The following is a 21069-nucleotide window of genomic DNA, read 5'->3' as shown; positions in this document are numbered from 1 at the left end:
TGGAACCAAGGAGTCTTGATGCCCAACAACCCCTAGACCCCTCTTCTCTCTAATTCAGGGACAGAACCCAGGAGTCCTGACTCTCAGAATAGCAGACTGAAAAGCCATATCTACTTCCTGTTCAGACACCTAGGAGAGTCCTGACTCCAGCGTGGGCCTCTGTCCCTTCCTATTGCTGTGGCACTGGGGGGTTGCAATGACATCAGAAGGCCAAGCGCTCTGAAGCCTGTGTGGCTTGTTGAGATCCCAAGCTACTTTACACTAGGACTTGGTGATGGGCACATCCCAGCTGGGCTGATTCCATCCGGCCTTCCTCTATCCCCCATGCCATGTCAATGAGAGACCAGATTCCCCTTCACTGCCCATCCCAAATTGTTGTGTTGCTGTGTGCTGTTAAACAGCAGCCGTACCCCACCCTAGAGGTGGCTGCATCTCAGTGCCAGGCAAGGGATCCTTGTATGAGCAACCTCCACACCCCTCCGCAGAGGCAGGTGCATCTCACTGCTGAGTAAAGACCCCTGTAGTAAACAGCCCCTGCGCCCCAGCCCATGGGTGCCTGCATCTCCATGCCAGGTAAAGCATTCAAGGGCACCTTCCAGGGTGCCACGGAGATGGCCCCTGAGTCCTTCCAAGCGTGTCAGGGAAAAAACATGGCAGGTGAGACTCTTGCCCTGCCCCTGCAGGCACATCAACCTGCCTGGAAACGAAGGGGTTAAAAGATCAATGCTGGGTTCAGAGAAATGGAGGAGGGTACCAGGTGGATTGAAAAAAAAACTTGGAAAGGGTCTTACCTGGGCATCTCCCTAGGGTCTGTCTGTCTGTCTGTCTCCCCTTCGCTGCGCCCCCGCCCGCCCGTACCATGCCAGGGCTGGAGGGACTGATGGGCCGGGCAGGGCTGGGCTAGCTTTTCACCAGGAGGCCAGGCCCATAAAGCACCAGGAAGTTAATGATTAGCCTGGCTGTAAATATTTGATAAGCACCTCGGGATTCAAAGTACAGGCAGCCACAGCCCAGCCCTCCTCCCCCACAGCAAGGAGGGGCTGTCCCAACAGCCCGCCCTGGAGGAGTCAAAGGCCAAATTTGGCCTGCCCTGGTAGGACCCCATCTGGGGGCTAAATGTCAAAATATTAGCTCAGTCCGTGACCTCTTGGTTCTAACCCCAGCCCCCACTGCCCTCTCAGAGCTGGGGCGAGAACCCAGGTGACCTGACTCCCAGCCCCCCTCACTTTCACCTGCTAGATTCCCCCCTTCCCTCCCAGAGCTGGGGATAGAGCAGGAGTTCTCATACTGGGGGTCGGGACCCCCCAGGGGGTCGTGAGGTTATTACATTGGGGGTCACGAGCTGTCAGCCTCTACCCCAAACCCCACTTTGCCTTCAGCATTTATAATGGTGTTAAATATGTAAAAAAGTGTTTTTAATTTGGGTGGGGGGGTCGCACTCAGAGGCTTGCTGTGTGAAAGGGGTCACCAGGACAGAAGTTTGAGAACCATTGGGATAGGGCCCAGGAGTCCTGGCTCCCAGCGCCCCCAGCTCTAACCCACCCAGCCCTCCTCCTGCATTGGCTTTGACCCCTGTAAGAACTCCAGGATTAATCGTTATATCCCCATTCCCATCAACCCTCTTATCTGGGGGTGGGTCAGAGACCGGGCAAAGGAAGCAAGTGCTGCTCCCTCCCCCTCCCATGCTTAGAGGGGCAATTAAGCTCAGAGATAGTGCTTGGCAAAGGTTAAAGATAAACACTCCTGTGCCGGGGGCGTGCTCAGGGGGCAAGGGACACACCCCAGAAGGAACTAGGACTCCTGGGTTCTATCCCCAGCTCTGGGAAGGGAGTGGGGGTCTAGTGGTTAGGACAGGTGGGTGGGGGCTGGGAGTCATTCTGAGAATAACATCTGGACCCAAATCCCACCACCCTGAATCATGATTGAAGAGCCCCTCCCCAAGCCCAGGATGTGTGCAAACCTCCTCTCCCTAGAGGGGCTCACACACCCCTGGGCACTCACACACCCCTGTGTGGGCACTACACAGATACTGACTCTTGGCTCCCCTGCCCTGGCACCTGCAGCTCTGACCCTACACAGGGGAGTTGGGGCCCCCACCATGTCTCTGGGATGTGCCCCAGACAGTGGGGAGGCCCAGGCTGGGATCCTTCCCTCACCTTATCTCCAGAAAGCAGCCAGGCAGTTCACTGGCCTGCAGGGCGGGTCCCAGGGGTGCAGGGGAGAGAACTTTCGGTTTGAGTGGCGTGTCAGGGCCAAGGGCAGAGCGGGGAGTGTGTGCGTGTGTGTGTGCATGTGAGCTCCCCACTTCCTGGAGATACAATGGGGCAGGGCGGGGAAAGTGCGTGATGAGCCCATCCCAAAGGGAATCAGTTTCCAGGAATCCCGGCCTATGCCACAAACCTCAGCCCTGCACTGAGAGTCAGGGCGTGTTGGAAAGAACCTCAGTCAGAGAGAGAGGTGTACAGTCAGAGAGAGAGAGAGAGAGAGGTGTAGGTGGGGGGAGGGGATGGTTGGCTGTAGGGTATGTGTCTGGCCGGCTGGTGTGGATACAGACCGATAGATAGATGAGTGCAGGGATGGATGGAGAGGGAAGTGGACAGCAATGGATGTGTGGATGTATAGATGCCCTGACTTTCCATGTGTCCTCCTTTCCAAATGGTCAGTTATGTTCGTCGCTCAGCATTTTGCTCTTAAATGTAGGTCGCTGGAGTGAGCGCAGCTCGGCCAAGAGAGGGGTGTCTCTGCTAGACAAAGGGTTTCTTCCCAATGCCTCCCGCAGGACTTCCTAGGAAGAGGAGACCCTCGCAGCCAGAGTCCTGGGGATCAGAGCCCTTGGCTATAGTGGGAACTATACAGTCCTTTAACCCTCCAGGGCCCTGCCTCAAAGTGAAATTCAGCTCTGGCCACCTCTCAGTGGTTTGAGCATTGGCCTGTTAAACCCAGGGTTGTGAGTTCAATCCTTGAGGGGGCCACTTAGGGATCTGGGGCAAAAAACAGTACTTGGTCCTGCTAGTGAAGGCAGGGGGCTGGACTCGATGACCTTTCAAGGTCCTTTCCAGTTCTAGGAGATAGGTATATCTCCTATTATTATCAATGATCTTGTATGTCATGTGTCCGGGGCAAATACTAATTCAGGGACACTCTATGCTCCCTCCCTAAATGCCCCCTGCTGTTTCAGTGAGATACAGGATTCTTCTGCATTAAGCTATTGGGCAGCATTGTTAAACAATTCCCCACCCCACCCCAGAGGTGGCTGCATCTCAGCACCAGGGGAGAGTTCCTGGTATAAACAGCCCCTGCACCCCATCCCAAAGGTGGCTGAATCAGCCAAAGGGATGAGGGTGCCACTTAGTGGTCAGATGGCAGGAGCCCTGTCCTTGATCTTCCCCATGTGGCTGAGGGGAGGGATTGGGAGTTTATTCCTTGTACCCTAGTGCTCCATCCCCTTCTCCTGCCACCAGGAACAAAGGTACATGAATGGAAGGGGCTGAGCCACTCTCCCCCCACAGGCTAACTGCAAGTAGTGCAACGTAGAGACATAGCCCCTCAGCTCCATATCCTAGCCCAGCGGTTCTGGCAACAAAATTACTACATGACCCTGGGGGAGGGGGCGGAGACAGAGCCCCACAACTCTGGGTGGGGGTAGAGCTCAGGCTTCATGTCCCCAGCAAGTCTAACGCTGGCCCGGCCCTGGTGACCCCATTAAAATGGGATTGCAACCCTCTTTGGGGTCCCAACCCACACTTTGAAAACCGCTGCGGCCTAACCCATTTTGCCCTTAGGATAGGTCCACTGCCCACCTTTGGGGCACAAGTCTCCCCTGTGCTTGGAATTGACTCTCTTCTGCTATTAATCTTTGGCCAGCAGGGGTCACTCCACCTATAGCTCGGCCCATGCAGCAATTGGAAGCAGAGCAGAAGAGCCTGCCCCACCTGCATCTCCCAGACTTGGCTATCAGAAAAGGCCCCGTAATAGCCAAAGTGCATCCTTGAATCCACGGGTCTAATTTCCCCTCCCCATTTTGCAGGGGGAGACATGCCTTTAATCAGTTCAGGGAGCCACTCACACTGGGCTGTTGGGCAGGAGCTTTTCTTGACACCATTGTGAAGTCCCATTCATTGCCCACCCCCAACGGCTTTGCCACACACACACAGAAACACACCCGTTCAGCATTTCATTCTTTTTATTGGGGATATGTTGGTTGCTGCATTTGGATTACAATCCTCAGAGTTACCTCTTTGGGAAGATACCCAGACTGCAATGCACATGTGCTGCATTACCTAGAGTTACACCTAGGGGGAGACACACACACTGCAATGTGCCTAGACTACAATGCCTGGCTCTGCCTCTAGGGGGAGACATACACACACTGCAATGTACATGGGCTGCAACGCCTGTCTCAGCCCCTACTTGGAAATGCACACATGCACAAACACCCAGCCTGGTGCTGCCCCTAGAGGAAGATATCCATACAGTAAAGTGCATGGGCTGTAATGCCTGGCGCAGGCTCTGGGTGAGGACACGTGCACGCACCCTGTAGTGTGCATGGGCTGTAATGCCGGGTGCTGGCCCTAGGGGAAAACAGGCATACACCACAATGCAATGGGCTACACTGGCTGGGGAGATACGTGCAGATGGGGAGACGGATGTGGTCTCTCCCCTGCTGTGGGAGTGTCATGACATCAACTCCTTTGCTCCGCCTCTGATGCCAGCAGGAAGTGGAGGGTTCCCCATGGAGCCGCAGGGCCTGTTTCTGGGTGGGGGATCCCAGTTGGGTGCAGAGGATGGAGGGCAGGCTCACGGTGGGGGGAGGGGTTACAGTGGGCAACAGGCCTTGGGCTCACCTGTGTAGAATTCACCAGCATGACCAGGGTGGGAAAGGGGAACCCCCACAGCTTTCCTCAAGTCCATGACAATTACCCAATCACCCCCTTCCCGGCTCCCTCTGCTTGGCGTTCCCTGTCTTAAGGGTTTCCTCAAAAATCTCATCATCCTGTAAGAGCTCCCTTGAAACTCACACAAGACTTCCTAATAAAGGACCCTTGAAACTCTCACATCCCTGGGGGCTCCCTTGAAACTCCTCTCATTCCATGAGGGCTCCTTCGAAACACCTCTCATTCTACGAGGGTTCCCTCAAAACTCACCTGAAACCTACCCATAAGGGTCCTTTGAAATTCCCAGTCCCGTCCTTCTATGAGGGCCCCTTTGAAATTCTCCAGTCTCTGAGAGCCCCCTTGAAACTGTCACGAACCTGAGGGCTCCCTTGAAATTCCCATCATTTCATGAAGTTTCCCTCAAAAATCCCTTTAGCCCAGCCCAGAAAGGTTCCTTGAAACTCCAATCATTCAAAGGCGCAGGGGCTCCCAATGTACTCTCCACGATGGCATCCGTAAGCTCCCAGGACCCCCCTGTGGGTGCCACACCCCAAAATGTCTGCTGGGGCCCCCCACCCTACCAGGACGCCACCCACATTCTGCAGTCTCAGCCCTCCCGGCCCCAGTAGCGGGCGTAGGCCTGGCGGAAGATGGGCCGGCAGGGGATGCGGGCACCAAGCCGGGCACAGATGAGGAAGGAACCGGCCATCTTGCGGTGGAGAGAGTAGGTTTCTTCGGGGGGTGGTGTCAGGCGGTGTTGCAGCATGATGGGCAGGAGGGCGTGGATCCGGTGCGTCGTGTTCTGGGCCCCAAAGTCGAAGGGGCCATCAGAAGCAAAGGCCTCGCCCAGGATCATCACGGCGTCTACATGGGCATCCTTCATTGCCTGGGGGAGAGGAGCATAGGACAGGCCCAGGGCAGCATGCCTGGGGGCAGGAGGGGCATGGGGGGGTAGGCTGGGAGCTTGGGGGACATGAGGGGCCATAGTAGTGTGAGAGGACCTGAGGGGCACAGAGAGGGCTGAGCGGGTGGGCAGGGACTGGAGGGAAACATGGTGGACGGGACTGAGGCGGGCATGGAGGGGGTTACAGTACAGGGTGGGGGGCATAGAGGGACTGAGGCAGTGAGCAGGGCCTGGGAGACATAGGGTGGGGTCAGGTAGCAGGGGAGACAGAGGGAGCTGAGGGTCAGAGGTATGGGGAGGTTGGCAGGACCAGGGCCGCCCAGAGGATTCCGGGGGCCTGGGGTCTTCGGCGGCGGGGGGCCCTTCCGTTCCGGGACCCGCCGCCGAAGTGCCCCGAAGACCCGCGGCGGGGACCCCCCGCCGCCAAATTACCGCCGAAGCAGGACCCGCCGCCGAAGCGCAGCCCGGTCTTCGGCGGTAATTCGGCGGCGGGTCCCGGAACGGAAGGGCCCCCCGCCGCCGAATTACCGCCGAAGACCGGGCTGAACTTCGGCGGCGGGTCCCGCTCCGTCTTTGGCAGTAATTCGCCAGCGGGGGGTCCTTCCGCCCCGGAGCAGAAGGACCCCCCGCCGGCGAAGACCGGGAGCGAAGAAGCTCCCGGGGCCCAGCCCCGCAAGAGTTTTCCAGGCCCCCCGGAGCGAGTGAGGGACCCCGCTCCAGGGGCCCCGAAAAACTCTCGTGGGGGCCCCTGTGGGGCTCGGGGCCTGGGGCAAATTGCCCCTCTTGCCCCCCCCCCTCTGGGCGGCCCTGGGCAGGACCCGGGAGCACAGAGGTGACCAAGGGGAGCACATAGGCAGGCAGGAGTAGGTGCAGGGAACTGGCTAGGAGAGCCAGGGAAGTTGGGCAGAGGTTGGAGACATGGAGATGGCTGGGGGAGCAGGGTTCTGTCCCCCATCATCTGGGCTCTGGCCCCCCAACCCCCATGCTGTGGCCAGGGAGGGGCCCAAGGGTCTCACCTGAGTCTCATAGCCTGTGAGGAACTGAAGCGCAATGGATCCCTGCAGTACCCCAGCCCGGTCGCCCTCAGCCGCAGCCTTAATGATCTGGAACCATTAGCAGAGCAGCCCAGAGGCCTTGTGAGATGGGCACAGGGCTCAAAACACTCCTGCCCCGCTCCCTACAGCGCCCTCTGCTGGGAGAGACCAGGGCGGGAGCAGCCAGGAGCTCCCCCAGCAGCCAGAGCTCCTGCCTTCCTCCCTGCAGCACCCCCTGCTGGACAGTAGTAGTCTCACCTCAATGTACTGATCCGTAAAGGCCTTGTCAAAGCTGCGGGTGGCTCCGAAATCCAGCAGCGCCACCTGGTGTCCAACACAGGGAAGAGCGGGTCAGAATCAGCGGGGAACCCCAGGTCTGGGATGGGCTGTGAGGGGAGGGGAGTGCAGCTGCCCGTGGTCAGGGGGAGGCCCCCAAACTATGCCGTAGGGACAGTACCATGGGACGTGTTACATTTGTGGGGCAGGTTGGCGCTGAGCATCTGCACCATATCTCCTGCATGATTGGGGTGGAGTACATGGTCTAGACACGTGGCGGGGTGGTAGGACATGGTTGAGGGGTTCATAGTGAGGGGTGCAGCTGGGGGAGGGGATCTGATGGTAGGGAGGGAGTGGGGGCGTCAGCCATGCAGAGTGGGCCTCAGCCCATTCAGGCACAGTTGGCAGGCTGGGGGGGCAGGGACATAGTGCGGGGACATGTGGAGTGGGGGTAGTAGATCACTGCTTGTAGAAGGGAGACAGGATGCAGGGGGGAATCCCCCCATATTGGGGAGGGGGCACAGCTGGCAGGCTGTGACATGGAAAGACAGAGGTGCAGTGGGGAGGGGGCAGATGTGTGGGGTGGTGGGTCTCTCCCTATGCCGGGAAGAGGGTTGCAGCAACACAGGACAGTAGGGGGCTCCCCCATTCAGGGAAGGGGAGGGTGACCAGACAGCAAGTGTGAAAGATCGGGACAGGGGTGGTGGTGGTGGGGGGGGGGAGGGTTAACAGGAGCCCATATAAAAAAAGCCCCAAACATGGGGACTGTCCCTATAAAATCGGGACATCTGGTCACCCTAGGGAAGGGGGTCGTGGCTGGCTGGCTCCAACATGGCGGGGCTGTAGAGGGTCCCCCCCTTCAGGGAAAGGGGTCGCTCCTGGCTGGCTCTGATATGGAGGGCAATGGGGGGTGTCCGTACCTTGCCGCTGTGTGGATCATAGAAGAAGTTGGACCAGTTGGGGTCAGTTTGCATGTAGCGGAAGTGGAAGAGCTCCCGCACGCACAGATCCAGGATACTGGAGCAGATCTGTGGGGGCGAGAGAGAGCCCAGCGCTGAACACAATGGCCCCCAGCCCTGCTCTGCTCCTCCCCATGACAGGCCCCCTACCCCACTAGGATCAGGCTGGAAACTGCCCCTCTCCGATAGCAGCAGCACTGGCTCCATGTCCCAGAGTTAAGGGGAAAAGGGTCAGGCATGGAACGGGGTCTGCGGGCTCAGGATCCTGAGGCAGGCGTGAGCAGAGGGCATCCAATGGGGGGATCCCAAGAGGGGGTGAGAGAGAGACTAGGAGTGTGTCCAAGCGCATGGGATCCCGTGTGCATGCCTCACCCTGTTGCGTGTCTCCTGGTGCAGTCCCTGGGCCTGGTCGAGGGGGAAGCCGGGAACCAACTCCGTGGTCAGCACCCGCTGGGTGCTCAGCTCACTGATCACCGACGGCACATAGAACACTGGGTCGCCCTGCAACAGCTGCCTGTGAGGGGAACGTAACAGGAGAGGCTGTGTCAGTGTGGGCTCTGTACCAGCCTAACCCCGCCAACACACACACACAATGGGGGACTGTGCCTGAGTGGTTGCCTGTACCATCCCCATGGTGACCGTGCCAGAGCAGCTGCCTGTACCATCCCTTTACCAGGTGGTTGGGCCAAGTGTACCATCTCCCAGGCAACTGTGCCAGAGTGGCCAACTGTACCACTCTTCCAGGTGATTGTGCCACTGTGGCTGACAAACCCAGCCCCCAGGCAAGTGTGCCAGAATGGCTGACTGTACCATCTCCTGGGCGACTGGGCAAGTGTGGATGTGACACTGACATGGGCACTTACTGAAATCTCGTGGCACAGGCAGCCTCCCGCTTGTAGTCGCACTCCAAGGCCAGCTCACGGCTCATCACCTCAATGGCATGTTCAGGGAAAAGCCCTGCGGGGAAGTGGGCAAGGAAGGGACGTCAGTGCCAGCGCCCACCTCAGCCCAGCACCTGGGAGCCCAGAGTGAGTCACACCCTCTGTCACTATCCCCATTCCAGAGACAGGGAAACTGAGGCTCCCAGAGGGAAGAGGTCTTGCCCAAAGCCACATATGGTCAAGCTTGAAACGCAGGAGTCCCGACTGCCAGCCTCTGTTGCTCTAACCCACTAGATCCCACTCCCCTCCCAGAGCTGGGGATGGAACCCAGGAGTCCTGGCTCCCAGCCCCGTCCCCCCACACCCCATGCTTGCAGAATGTCATTAGAAGAGTTGGGATTTGGCCAGGACACCAGGGTCCCAACTCTTGGGGGAAGGCCTAGGAGGGCTTGGGTTCTCTTGGGACCAGGAGGGGGCAAGGCGTGGTAGCACTCAGGGGGAATGTGGCCCTTGGGCCTGGGACCTGGTACCTTCAGGCAGCGCGTTGCTCAGACTCAGTAGGGAGATGAGGTTCCGGACGTCACTGTTGATGCTCTGGGCGATGCCTGGGTACTGGGGGAAAGGGAAACGGGGTCAGACCCAGCGGCCACAGGGCCTGCCCATGGCACAGATGTCATGAACCAAAGGGGGCACACGGGGGTATCGAGGTCCTCAAAGGAGCCAGAGTGGGAGGTTAAATGCAGCCACTGGCAGGTGGGTGAGGGAAGCTCCTTCAGTCCAATCATACAGATGCCAAGACCTTTCCCATCAGCCCCTTGGGCAAACAGGCATCAGCCACAGAGGGCCAGACTGAGACATGGCAGCCAATTGGATGGGGTGAAATCACTGCCAGGCAGTGCCCCAGGAAACCAGCTTCCAACATGGCCACCAGTGCACCAGGGGGACTGGCTTCCAACATGGCCACCTTCGCCCAGTGCTCCAGGGGAAGCGGCCTCTAATGGCTGCCACCAGTGACGCAAGAAGACCAGCCTCCACATGGCCGCTGCTCTGCTTGCGGGGAGTTCGGGTTGCCTGCAGGGGGATCTGGGCTCGCCTGAGCCCTGCTGATACCTGGATCTTCATGGCCACATTGCGCCCATCCAGCAGCTGCGCCAGATGCACCTGCCCAATGGAAGCAGCAGCGAAGGGGCGCTCCTCGAACCAGGCCAGCTGCCTGCGCCAGTCTGGGCCCAGCTCGCTGTTCAGCACCCCCTGCATGGAGAAGGGAGAACAGCAGGGTCAGTGCCAACTACCCCCACACCTCAGGTTTGGCCCCCGCCCACCTTCCGATGCCCCCCCAGACCTCCCACCTTCCAAGTCTGTCCCCTCCCAGACTCCACTCACCATCATTTGCTTAGTGGGCATGAAGTCAGCGCTGTGCCTGACCCTCTCAAAGATCTTCTGGAGTGAAGGGTTAATAAGAGCGTCATCTGGGGGTACAAAGCGGGGGAGCATCAGTGGCTGTGTTGGGGGGGATGTGACATTGGGGATGCCACTCCCCATGATGCCAGGCTGCAGGGAAGGAGCAGTAGGGTGACACTGGGCAGAGCGAAGGGGGGTCTGGCTGGGGAACTGTCCCCACAGCAAGCCCCACACCTGGGGGATGCAGTGGAGTTCAGTGCTAGGGAGCCCTGGCAAATAGGCTATAGGGAATGATCCTGCCCTGAATTTGGGGGTGTTGGCTGCTCCCCTCCCAATCCTCCTGCCTCCTCACCTTGGATGCTCAGCATCTGGCCGAGTTTCAGGGCTGCGCCCCGCACCTTGCACAGGGTCCGGACGATCCGCTCTGCATTGGCTTCAGACAGGAGGACACCTGAGCTCGAGGGTGATGGCTCACCTGGGGGTGGGGGAGAACAAAAGAGTGGTGAGGTCAGAGCTAACCCCTCATAACCTCTGTGGAGACCCCCCCCAACAGTCTGTCAACCACAGCATCACAGATCTGGCAGCCAAGTACCCCTTTTGGTGGGGAGGGAGGGGTGTTGCTTACTGGAGCTGGCTCATCCTTTTCACCCCACCCGTTACTTCACCGACAAACGGCAATTCCACAACCCCCAAACCTCTCCCAAAGGCCTGTGGATTTTGCCACTCTTTTCATTTAAAGACATTTTTCAATCTTTCAGCACAATTCAGGAGAAATTGCAGGGGCCGGCTGGGCCAGCTCTGAAACAAAACATTGCAATTTTGCAACTTGAAGCGACTTTTTGATCTAACACGTCCTTCCATTACCAGTGACAAATCGTTTCCAGAGGCTCTGAAGCCCAAACAAAACGATTTGTTCACCCCCGCCCATGAATCCTTTCCAATCAGCCAGCGCTAGTACTGCCCCTGCCCCCCACACCACTGAAAAGTCCTGCTGGCAAGGGGCCCTGCCCTGCCCAGTGGCCACATCCAAATCCCCTGCTCCCCCTGGCGCTAGAATCACACCGGCCGTTTGGCCCCGCTGGCGCCCTGCCCTTCATCCCAAGCCACAGGTTCAAGCCCTTCGGTTGTGACCCGCTTTTCTCCCCCAATCCCCACAGGAGACAATGAGGTCACAGGAAAGATGTGCCCCACTCCCATTGCTTACACACAGGGCAGGGGTCTCCAGGCAGCCTCAGTGCACCATGGAGATGGGTGTCCAATAGTGCAAGACATTGAGTGTGCATGTGAGCCAGGGAGTGTGAGATTCTACGCACGCAGGTGCCCAAGCATGATTACTTGTGCATTGAGCCCCTGCCCCCAAGGCAGCTTCCAACACTGCTACTGTTGGGGGTGAGTTAGTGTAAAACGGCCCAGGTGTATTCACCAGAGCACGTATGTCCACATGTGTACATGTGAATGAGCGTGCAAGGGGGATTCCAATTGTGTCTGTACCTGACCACAGGAGTGTCTGAGTGTGCGAGAGGGATTTCAGTTATGTCTGTACCTGACCAGGACCATATCTGAATGTGTGAGAAGGATTCTGATTGTGTCCATACCTGACCACCAGTGTGTCTGAGCGTGCGAGGGAGATTCTGATTGTGCCTGTCCAAGTGTGTGAGTGGGCTGCCACCAGTGTCCTTCACTCACCTTTCACAACTGTTTCTGCTTGGAAGGATTTCTTGGCAGCTTCCACCAGGACCCCAATCCCGACGCTCACAGCTAAGCCTAGGGGAGAGAGTGGAGGAATAACACACCAGGCCACCCAGCCCTACTTCACTGCTCCACCGGGGGAGGGGGGTACCAAGCCACCCTCACACTGACCTCCAGAGCCACCCACCCCACAAAGCATCCAACAAGTCACCCCTTAAACCCCATGGAGCTGCTGACACGGCCCCTGGGAACACTTTCCTTCCTGACCCACTGTCTCCTGCTGCCCTGGAGAGCAGCTTGCCAGCCTATGTGTGTGTCCGTCCACACCGGGTGCAGCAGGACTAGTGCTATACACAACACAGCGCCCCCTGCTGAGCTGCCTCTCCTGACCCCACAGGGACCCATCCCCCGCCAACTCAGCCTCCATGACCTGTTCAATGCTGGGCCCCTCTGACAAGATTGAAGATTGAAGCTGGGACCCCCTAGAGGGGAAATGCCCCATGTCCCATCCCCTGGGTCAGCTGGGGCCCTTGTGCAGGGAAGACCGTCTCTTATCAGGCCATGCACTGGATGCTTCTGTGACGTTATTGACATAATCTGGGACCATACAGAACATGGTTGCAACCAAAGTCCTGTAGTGGCACCGAATCTTGTATAAAGGGGGTCAAATGAGGTGTCTAAGACAAGGTTATGGTTTGCTGGTTATAATTATGGTGTCTATATGTGTGTATCATTTTTGTAGTTGAAGTTATTAATATTGGCTCTGTACTGTCTGTACTTCAAACTCATGCTATGCTTCTGGGTGACATTCCAAACAAGTTGGTGTTAGCTCTGCCTAGCCTGCTTGATGGCCCATTAAGGACCATCAGCTACACAACTGACTCATTGAGAGAAGGCAGATATGCCTTATAACTCAGCAAAATGCAGGGACTGGCCCATGTGACTCCAGACTCCATTTTGCTGTAATTTTCCACAGTAAGAACAAAGAGGTGTTCTTATACTGGGAAAAGACTATAAAAGGCTGATGCCTCATCTCCATCTGGTCTTCAATCCTGCTTCATACCTCTGGAGGGACTTTGCTACAAACGGAAGCTTTACACAAAGAACTGATGACCCATCCCAGCTGTGGGTGTACTCCAGAGACTTGATTTAAACCTGCAGTTTATTTCATCACTGCTACAAGCCTGAACCAAGAACTTTGTCATTACTGTAGGTAATTGATTCCATTTAACCAATTCTAACTCTCATCTATATCTTTTTCCTTTTATGAATAAACCTTTAGATTTTAGATTCTGAAGGATTGGCAACAGCGTGATTTGTGGGTAAGATCTGATCTGTATATTGACCTGGGTCTGGGGCTTGGTTCTTTGGGATCGAGAGAACTTTTTTTCTTTTACTGGGGTGTTGGTTTTCATAACCATTCATCCCCATGACGAGTGGCACTGGTGGTGATACTGGGAAACTGGAGTGTCTAAGGGAATTGCTTGTGTGACTTGTAGTTAGCCAGTGGGGTGAGACCAAAGTCCTCTTTGTCTGGCTGGTTTGGTTTGCCTTAGAGGTGGAAAAACCCCAGCCTTGGGCTGTAACTGCCCCGTTTTAAGCAATTTGTCCTGAATTGGCACTCTCAGTTGGGTCCTGCCAGAACCAGCATCGTTACAGCTTCTTACCCCCAAAGCTGGCCAGCCTGCCGAGCCGAGTCGCGGGGACCTTCCGCTCACAGGATTTGTCACTGAGCTGCAAAACAGAGCAGGGGTGACTCTCCCAGACAACGCCTGCCTCACCCCAGGGCAGCATGGGAGCAGAAAGCCCTGTGTACTTCTACCCACTGCCTGGTCACAGACACAAATAAAACCCAGGAGTCCTGTCTCCCAGCCCCACTGCTCTAACTCACTAGACCCCACTCTTCTCCCACAGCTGAGGACAGAACCCAGGAGTCCTGACTCCCTGCTCTAACCACTACATTCCTCCCCTCCCTGAATTGAGACTAGAGCCCAGCTACCCTGATTCCCAGACCCCTGCCCTAACCACTAGACCCACCCCCTTACCATATGTCTGTAGGGCCGGATGGGTGGCACCTTGGTGTCTCTGGCCTTTTGCACATCTTCAGCTGTCAGCCTGCCCACTGCAGGAGAGTTGTGATGGTACAAGCGCCAGGGGCCCATGGAGCGGACCATGAAGAGGGACAGGACGTGGTCCAGCTGTGGTGTCCAGAGCAGAGAGCCAGCCCCTTGCCCCAGCACAGGAGACCAGCACCCTGGGCGAGCAGGTCTGGGGCTGGCAAAGGATTTTGGGATAACACCAGACGTAATGGTCCCGTCAGAGCTGCAAGTCTGGGAAAGGGGAGAAATATCACCCCTTTATGGGTGGGGCCTGGGATACTGTCTGGTACCCCTTGTCCCAGTCTCCTCCCCCCCACAAACCAGCCTGTCCTCCCACCCTATAGCCAGATCAGCAACGGTGTCCCCTAGAGAAGAAAGGCCCCAGGCACCATTCCTAGCCCCCTTGGGTCATCCAGTCGTCCCATCCTGGGGCCAGATTGGAGCTGGCACCCCCTAGAAGGGAAAGGCCCCGTATCCCATTCCCAATACGCACACTCCCGTCAGAGAATCGGACATGATAACAGACTTCAAATATGTAAAGGGCTGTTATAAAGAGTACGGGGATCAACTGTTCTGTGTCCACTGGAGGCAGGACACAAAGTAATGGGCTTAATCTGCAGCAAGGGAGATTTAGGTTAAAAGATATTAGGAAAAACTTTCTAAGGGTAGTTAAACTCCAGGGGAGGCTGTGGAATCCCCGTCATGGGAGGGTTTTAAGAATAGGTTGGACAAACACCTGTCAGGGATGCTCTGGGTTTACTTGGCCCTGCCTCAGCACAGGGGGCTGGACTTAATGACCCCTCAAGATTCCTTCCAGCCCTACATTGCTATGATTCTAATCTTCTAATCTAATCTTCTGGCCAGACCCATTTGTACCTTGTCTTCTCTCCTGAAGCGGTCCAGTTTCCTCTGGCGGCCCCCCGATGCTGACACAAAGCGAAGAGGGGATACTGGGAACTCCCCCAGGGTCCGGCCAGCCAGGGGGAGCCCCTTCTTCATCATGATCTCAGCCATGGAGGGCTCTGCAGAGAGGGAACCACTAAAAGCTCAAGGGAGCTTGCAGCACAGAGACACACACAGCCCTGGCCAGAGACATGTCCTGAACCCACCGATGGAACACAGACACCCAGCATGTGAAGGAATGACCTGGGGTGATCCCAGAGTGTACAGGCAGGGTGGGCTAGTGGTTAGAGCACAGGGAGTCAGGATTCTGGGGTTCTGTTAATAAATATTACAAAATCTAATATTAAATTATCCAGGATTACTTACTGTACAAATCCTCACTGGGTCACCAGCCTAATACACTTTGCTCCAGAGCCAGCAAAAGAATCAAGGAGTACTGACTCCCACTCCCTGCCCAGAACTGGACATTGAACCCAGGAGTCCTGAATCCCAGCTCCCCCACTCTAATCACTACAGCCCCTCTGAAGTAGCAGGGGTGCAGGAGAGCCCCCTCACCAATTGATCTTGTGTAGCCCTTAAAAGGCTAGACAGTGAGGCTGGCATCCTGCCTCCAGATACTCCACCCTGCCCTACAGCCCTCCTCCCACAGACAGTTCTGGGGTTAACCCTGCTGCTAATCCCCTGGGGACCTGCAGAGGAGGCAGCATGGACAGCTGCCAGTCGATCTTAGCCATTGCGCCCCAGGCCACAGACACTGCTAATCCATTAGCATAAGGCTACGTGCAGGGCAGCCAGTGTACCCCAGCAAAGAGGCCTAGCCCCATCTGGGTGCCCCTGGCTGGCTGGCCACTGCCCTGGAGCCATGTTAACCCTTAGCCCACTCACTCCCCTAGATGACCAACCCCTCCCTCTGAAGCATTCACGTTGCCATCCCAGAGCCAGGGCCAGAACTCAGGAATCCTGACACCCAGCTCTGACCACAGGAGACCCATTGTTATGGGTAGCATGGTGGCTTTGTGGGGAGGGGCAGCTCTCTCTGCTGCAGCCCCCTGACTTGGAGCACCCCCAGACAGAGCATGTCCCCAGAGGCTGCTGAGTCAGCACCTTTCCTCTGCATTGGAAGACGCAGCTGTGGTCAGGAAAAAGGCTCTGCTGCTCCTCTGAGTCACCCAGTCCCATCAGGCAGGCGCACGTTTGAAACGTGCTGGGGGCCAGGGGGCTGGGGGGCATGCAAACCCTGTCTCACCCTGTGACCCTCCACTCATTTGTTCCCTCAGCTCGGGGACACCCACAGAGCACAAGGCATGGAGCAGAGAGGAGGAACAGACAATGGATGAAGCCAGGAGTCCGGACTCCCAACGGCTCTAATCATTGGAACCGACTCTCCTCCCAGAGTCAGGAATACAACCCGGAAGCAAAGTACAGGGCACCCGGGGTTCAATTCCCCACCACCCCCACATCCAGTTTTGGAGAAGTCACACGAGCTTGCTATTGAATTTTTCTCCAGGGCATATAGGCAGGCAGAAGGTAACTACTCATCAGAGCAATGGGGGACTAGAAGTCAGGACTCCTGGGTTCTATTCCTAGCTCTGGGAAGAGTGTGGGGTCTAATAGATAGAGAAGGGGTGGCTGGGAGCCAGGACTCTTGAGTTCATCTATTCCCAGCTCAAGTCACTGGCCTGCTGGGTAACTTTGGGCAAGTCATTTACCTCCCTGTACCTCAGTTTTCCCCACCTGCAAAATACAACTAATGATACTGACCTCCTTTGTAAAGTGCTTTGAGAACTAAAGATGAAAAGTGCTATATAAGAGCTAGGTATTATTAACCGTGATGTTGCACAGAGATTGCTCACTCGGCACTGAAATGCGGCCAGCTCTGGGGTGGGGCACAGGGGCTATTTAAACAAGGATCTCTCGCCCATTGCTCAGACGCAGCCATCTCTGGGCTGGGATCGCGTCAGCTATTTATACAGAGATCCCCCACCCAGTGCTGAAATGCAGCCACCTCTGGAACGGAACATGGCATGTGTTTAACAGTGCACAACAATACTATACAAAACAGTTTAGGATTTTGTCCATTCTGATTTTAGAGAGTTTGCTGTAAAGTCAAATTTGGCTCTACACAAAACCTGAGACCAACTGAAAGGGGTTGGGAATTTTTAAAATTCCAGTGGGGATCATTTTTATTTCAAAACAAAGCAAAGCAAAATCCCTTCCTGGCCTTGAGGTATTTGTAATCAAACATTGCAGCACTGAGCTGGGACCTGAGACCCAGAGGGTGAAATGGACTAGAAACTGACTCCATAATCAGAAGTGGAAATTGACAGATCGGTTTTCAGTGTCTGTGCTAAGAGGAATGAAAGGTGCCACCTGGCCTTAAAATCTATCAATCTAGGGAAAACACACAGAGCTCCATGTAAATTTGCTTTGTAAAATTCTTTCCATGTAAACAATTTTTGAGGTTATCAAGGGAAATTGGGATGGGGGGAGGTTCATACAGTCTATTTCCCACCTTACCCCATCCCAGAAACCTTTAATTCTCCAGCACTGGGGCTCCACTGCTAGATTGGAAGCCCTTTTGGGCAGGGACATCTTTTTGTCTGTACTGTGTCTAGCACAAGAAAGCTTCCTTAGCTTACCACCCAAGAAAGAGATCTTGGGGCCACTGCGGATAGTCGTCTGAAAACTTCTGTTCAATGTACAGCAGCAGTCAAAAAGACTAACAGTATACTAGGAACTATTAGGAAAGGGATAGGAAATAAGAAAAATAATATGATAAAGCCATTCTATAAATCCATGGTGCACCCACACCTTGAATACCATGTCCAGTTCTGGTTGCCCCATCTCAGAAAGGATATTGTGGACCTGGAAAAGGTTCAGAGAAGGGCAACAAAGATGATCAAGGGTACGGAGCAGGTTCACGCAAGGAGAGATTAAAAAGATTCGGGCTGTCCAGCTTAGAAAGAGATGACTAAGGTCTATAAAATAATGAATGGTGTGGAAAAAGTGACTAGCGAAGCGTTATTGACCCTTTCACACAATACAAAAAAAAACAGGGGTCACCCGATTAAATTAACAGGCAGCAAGTTCAATGCAAGCAAGAGGAAGTACTTTTTCAGACAACACACAACTAATCTGTGGAACTCATTGCCATGGCATGTTGTGATGACCAAAAGTATAAAGGGGATCAAAAAAGAACTGGCTACGTTCATGGTCAGTCAATGGATTAGCCAAGATGGTGAGAGATGTAACCCCATGCTCGGGGAGACTCTAAACCTCTGACTAACAGAAGCCTGGAGTGGAAGACAGGGATGAATCACACTATAATTGGCCTATTCTTTACACCCCCACCTGCCAAGCTCTGGTATGGGGCACTGCTGGAGACAGGATACTGAAGATGGAGCATGGTCTCACCTAGTATAGCAGCTCTTATGTCCTTACAGTGGGGCTCTGGTCCATGACTGGGGCTCCTAGGGGCTACCACAAATAAACATCTTTGTGAGGTTAGTTACAGGGTTGAGATCTTGCTGTTATGAGATATTTGTTGATTGCTGGCCTATTTAGTCTGGGCATTTGAACTGGTGGCCTAGATCAGTGGTTTTCAAGCCATGGTCCCCGGGGATCCACAGACTAAGATTTCCAAAGGGGTCCGCACCTCCATTTGAAATTTGTTAGGGGTCCTCATGAGAACCACTAGCTTAGAGGGCAAAGGCCCAGTCAGGGGCTGGATCTGCTGGTGTCTCCTGCAAGGGAAAGGCCCTGCATCCCAATCATTCCCATGTCATTAATTTATTGTATCGCTTATTTCCCTTACAGTTTACAATAAGCCCAAACTGACCCCCTCCTAGCCAGCAATCAGAGGCCATTGCTGCTGCCCCTCACTCCCTAGCCATGGGGTTAGGAAACTGACCAGGCTATGGATATAGGGGTCAGGGCAGTTTAGTCTGGGCCCCAGGAACTAGCTTAATTTGGATGCAGCACAGAATTTGGGCACAGGGCTGGATCCCAGGGCTATGACTGGCTCAGATTCCCTCCCCTCTGTTTGTAGCCCTGTCTTTCCCCCCTCCCTCAGACCCCACTGCTGGGGATCTGTGCATCACAGCGCCCTCCCCGCTTCCCAGTGCTGCAGCCAACAAAGCCTGCTCGCTCCTACTAGTCCAGCCCAGCCCAGGCGTTGCAACAGCACAAGCCCGGGGCTTGTGTGCAGGAATGCACGTAGGTTCGCATGGGCAACTACCACGTCCCCTGGCACCCAGCGCCAGCCCCACCAGCGGGGGGGGAGGGGCGGGGCTCATGCCTTAGGAGCATCCCCTGCAAACCCCGCCCCATCTCAGCCCGGGCGCCCCCTGCTGCTAACCCTGATCCTCCCGTCCCAGCCGGGGCAACCCAGGCACCGCTCTTCCACTCCCACCCGAGCATCCCCCCTCCAGCCGCGCTCCCCCATCCCCGTCCGAGCATCCCCCCTCCAGCCCCGTCCCTCTCTCCCGAGCCGGAGCACACACACCCCGCCAGCCCCGCTGCCCCCAACCTAGCCTGGGCACCCCCCTCCACCTCCTGCGAGCCCTGCTCCCCCCATTCCCGCCCGGGCATCCCCCCTCCAGCCCCGCTCCCCCATCCCTGCCCGGGCATCCCCCCTCCAGCCCCATCGCCGCCCGGCATCCCTCCTCCAGCCCCGATCCTCTCACCCCAGCCAGAACACGCCCCCCCACCCCGCGCCAGATTCGCTCCTCACAACCTAGCCTGCGCATCCCCCTCCACCTCCTGCGAGCCCCTCTCCCGCCAGGGCATCCCCCCTCCACCCATTCCCTCCTGGACATCCCTCTTCAGCCCCGCTCCCCCATCCCTGCCCGGGCATCCCTCCTGCAGCCCCATCGCCGCCCGGCATCCCTCCTCCGGCCCCGATCCTCTCACCCCAGCCAGAACACACACCCCGCCAGATTCGCTCCCCCAGACCTAGCCTGGGCATCCCCCTCCAGTCACCCGAGAGCCCTGCTCCCCCCAACCCCGCTCGAGCATCCCCCCTCCGGCCCCGATCCTCTCACCCCAGCCAGGACACACACCCCGCCAGATTCGCTCCCCCAGACCTAGCCAGAGCATCCCCCTCCACTTCCTGCGAGCCCCGCTCCCCCCATTCCCGCCCGAGCATCCCCCCTCCAGCCCCTCCAGCCCCGCTCCCCCCATTCCCGCCCGGGCATCCCCCCTCCAGCCCCGCGAGCCCCGCTCCCCCCATTCCCGCCCGGGCATCCCCCCTCCAGCCTCGCGAGCCCCGCTCCCCCCATTCCCGCCCCTGTCCGCACCCAGAGGTTGTTTCTTTACCTCCGTGGTCCCGAGAGGGGCGGCGGGTGTCTCAGTCTGTCGGATCCAGAGGCGGGAGGAGCTAGACCCGCTGCCCGAAGTCTGGCCCGGCTGCTGCTCGAGCGCTTTTGTTCCCAGCCTGTCTCTGTCCGCCCGCATCGCACCCCAAGGCCGTGCAATGACGTCTCCGTAGATCCTGGCCAATGGGGACTAAGTAGGCGTGTCCCTCACCTAGCCCCCCCCCCCCCCCGCTTGCATCCCAGCGTTCCGGCTTGCCCTATGGCACGGGGCTGGCATGGTGCCCACGGAGCGCCGCCAAGCCAGCCACTCGCTGCCCACCAACCCTCCGCTGGGTTATTGGGGCGGGGGGGAGGGGGCGGGATAACAGAGTCACCCAAAGGCTCATTGCTCACAAGGAGGGGCCGGCAGGCTGGATCAGCAACCTGTGGCTCAAGCTGGCAACAAACTCCTTGTAGGGGACTCTCTTGCTCCTGAGCCAGAGGGGAGCCTGCAGTGGGATGTCCACGGGGACATTAGGTTAAATGTGCCCCAGGGTGCCCAGCTAGCCTCCGTGGTGCAGGGGTGGTGTGTGTGGGGGGGGGGCTGCTGGATGTGCAGGGTGCATGGGGGGTGGAGAAGTTCCTAGCAAGAGAAATAAAAAGCATCAAACATAGAATCAAAACACGAGACGTGCTTCCTTTTTATGATGGGAATTGTGGTAGCACCTAGGAGCCCCACTCATGGCCCAGGCCTCC

The 21069-nt window shown here is 56.7% G+C and overlaps 1 protein-coding gene across 1 annotated transcript; it reads right to left on the bottom strand.

Moving 5' to 3' along the window:
• Nucleotides 1-4191: 4191 nt before the first annotated feature.
• LOC123373708 (atypical kinase COQ8A, mitochondrial-like) lies at nucleotides 4192-20472 on the bottom strand. The gene is made up of 16 exons (XM_045022790.1): nucleotides 20336-20472; nucleotides 18434-18496; nucleotides 14993-15138; nucleotides 14063-14347; nucleotides 13685-13751; nucleotides 12015-12092; nucleotides 10681-10803; nucleotides 10311-10396; nucleotides 10038-10178; nucleotides 9458-9539; nucleotides 8911-9004; nucleotides 8420-8561; nucleotides 8009-8116; nucleotides 7071-7136; nucleotides 6795-6881; nucleotides 4192-5760 (listed from the first exon to the last, which is right to left on the bottom strand). Exons 3-16 carry the CDS (start codon nucleotides 15128-15130, stop codon nucleotides 5482-5484), a joined length of 1776 nt encoding a protein of 591 aa, XP_044878725.1. The 5' UTR covers nucleotides 15131-15138; nucleotides 18434-18496; nucleotides 20336-20472; the 3' UTR covers nucleotides 4192-5481.
• Nucleotides 20473-21069: the final 597 nt, after the last annotated feature.

The sequence above is a fragment of the Mauremys mutica genome, chromosome 7 (genome assembly GCF_020497125.1).
Source record: "Mauremys mutica isolate MM-2020 ecotype Southern chromosome 7, ASM2049712v1, whole genome shotgun sequence".
NCBI lineage: Eukaryota > Metazoa > Chordata > Testudines > Geoemydidae > Mauremys > Mauremys mutica.
Note: the sequence above shows the minus strand (reverse complement) of the source record. Positions and strands in the feature narration are given on the sequence as shown.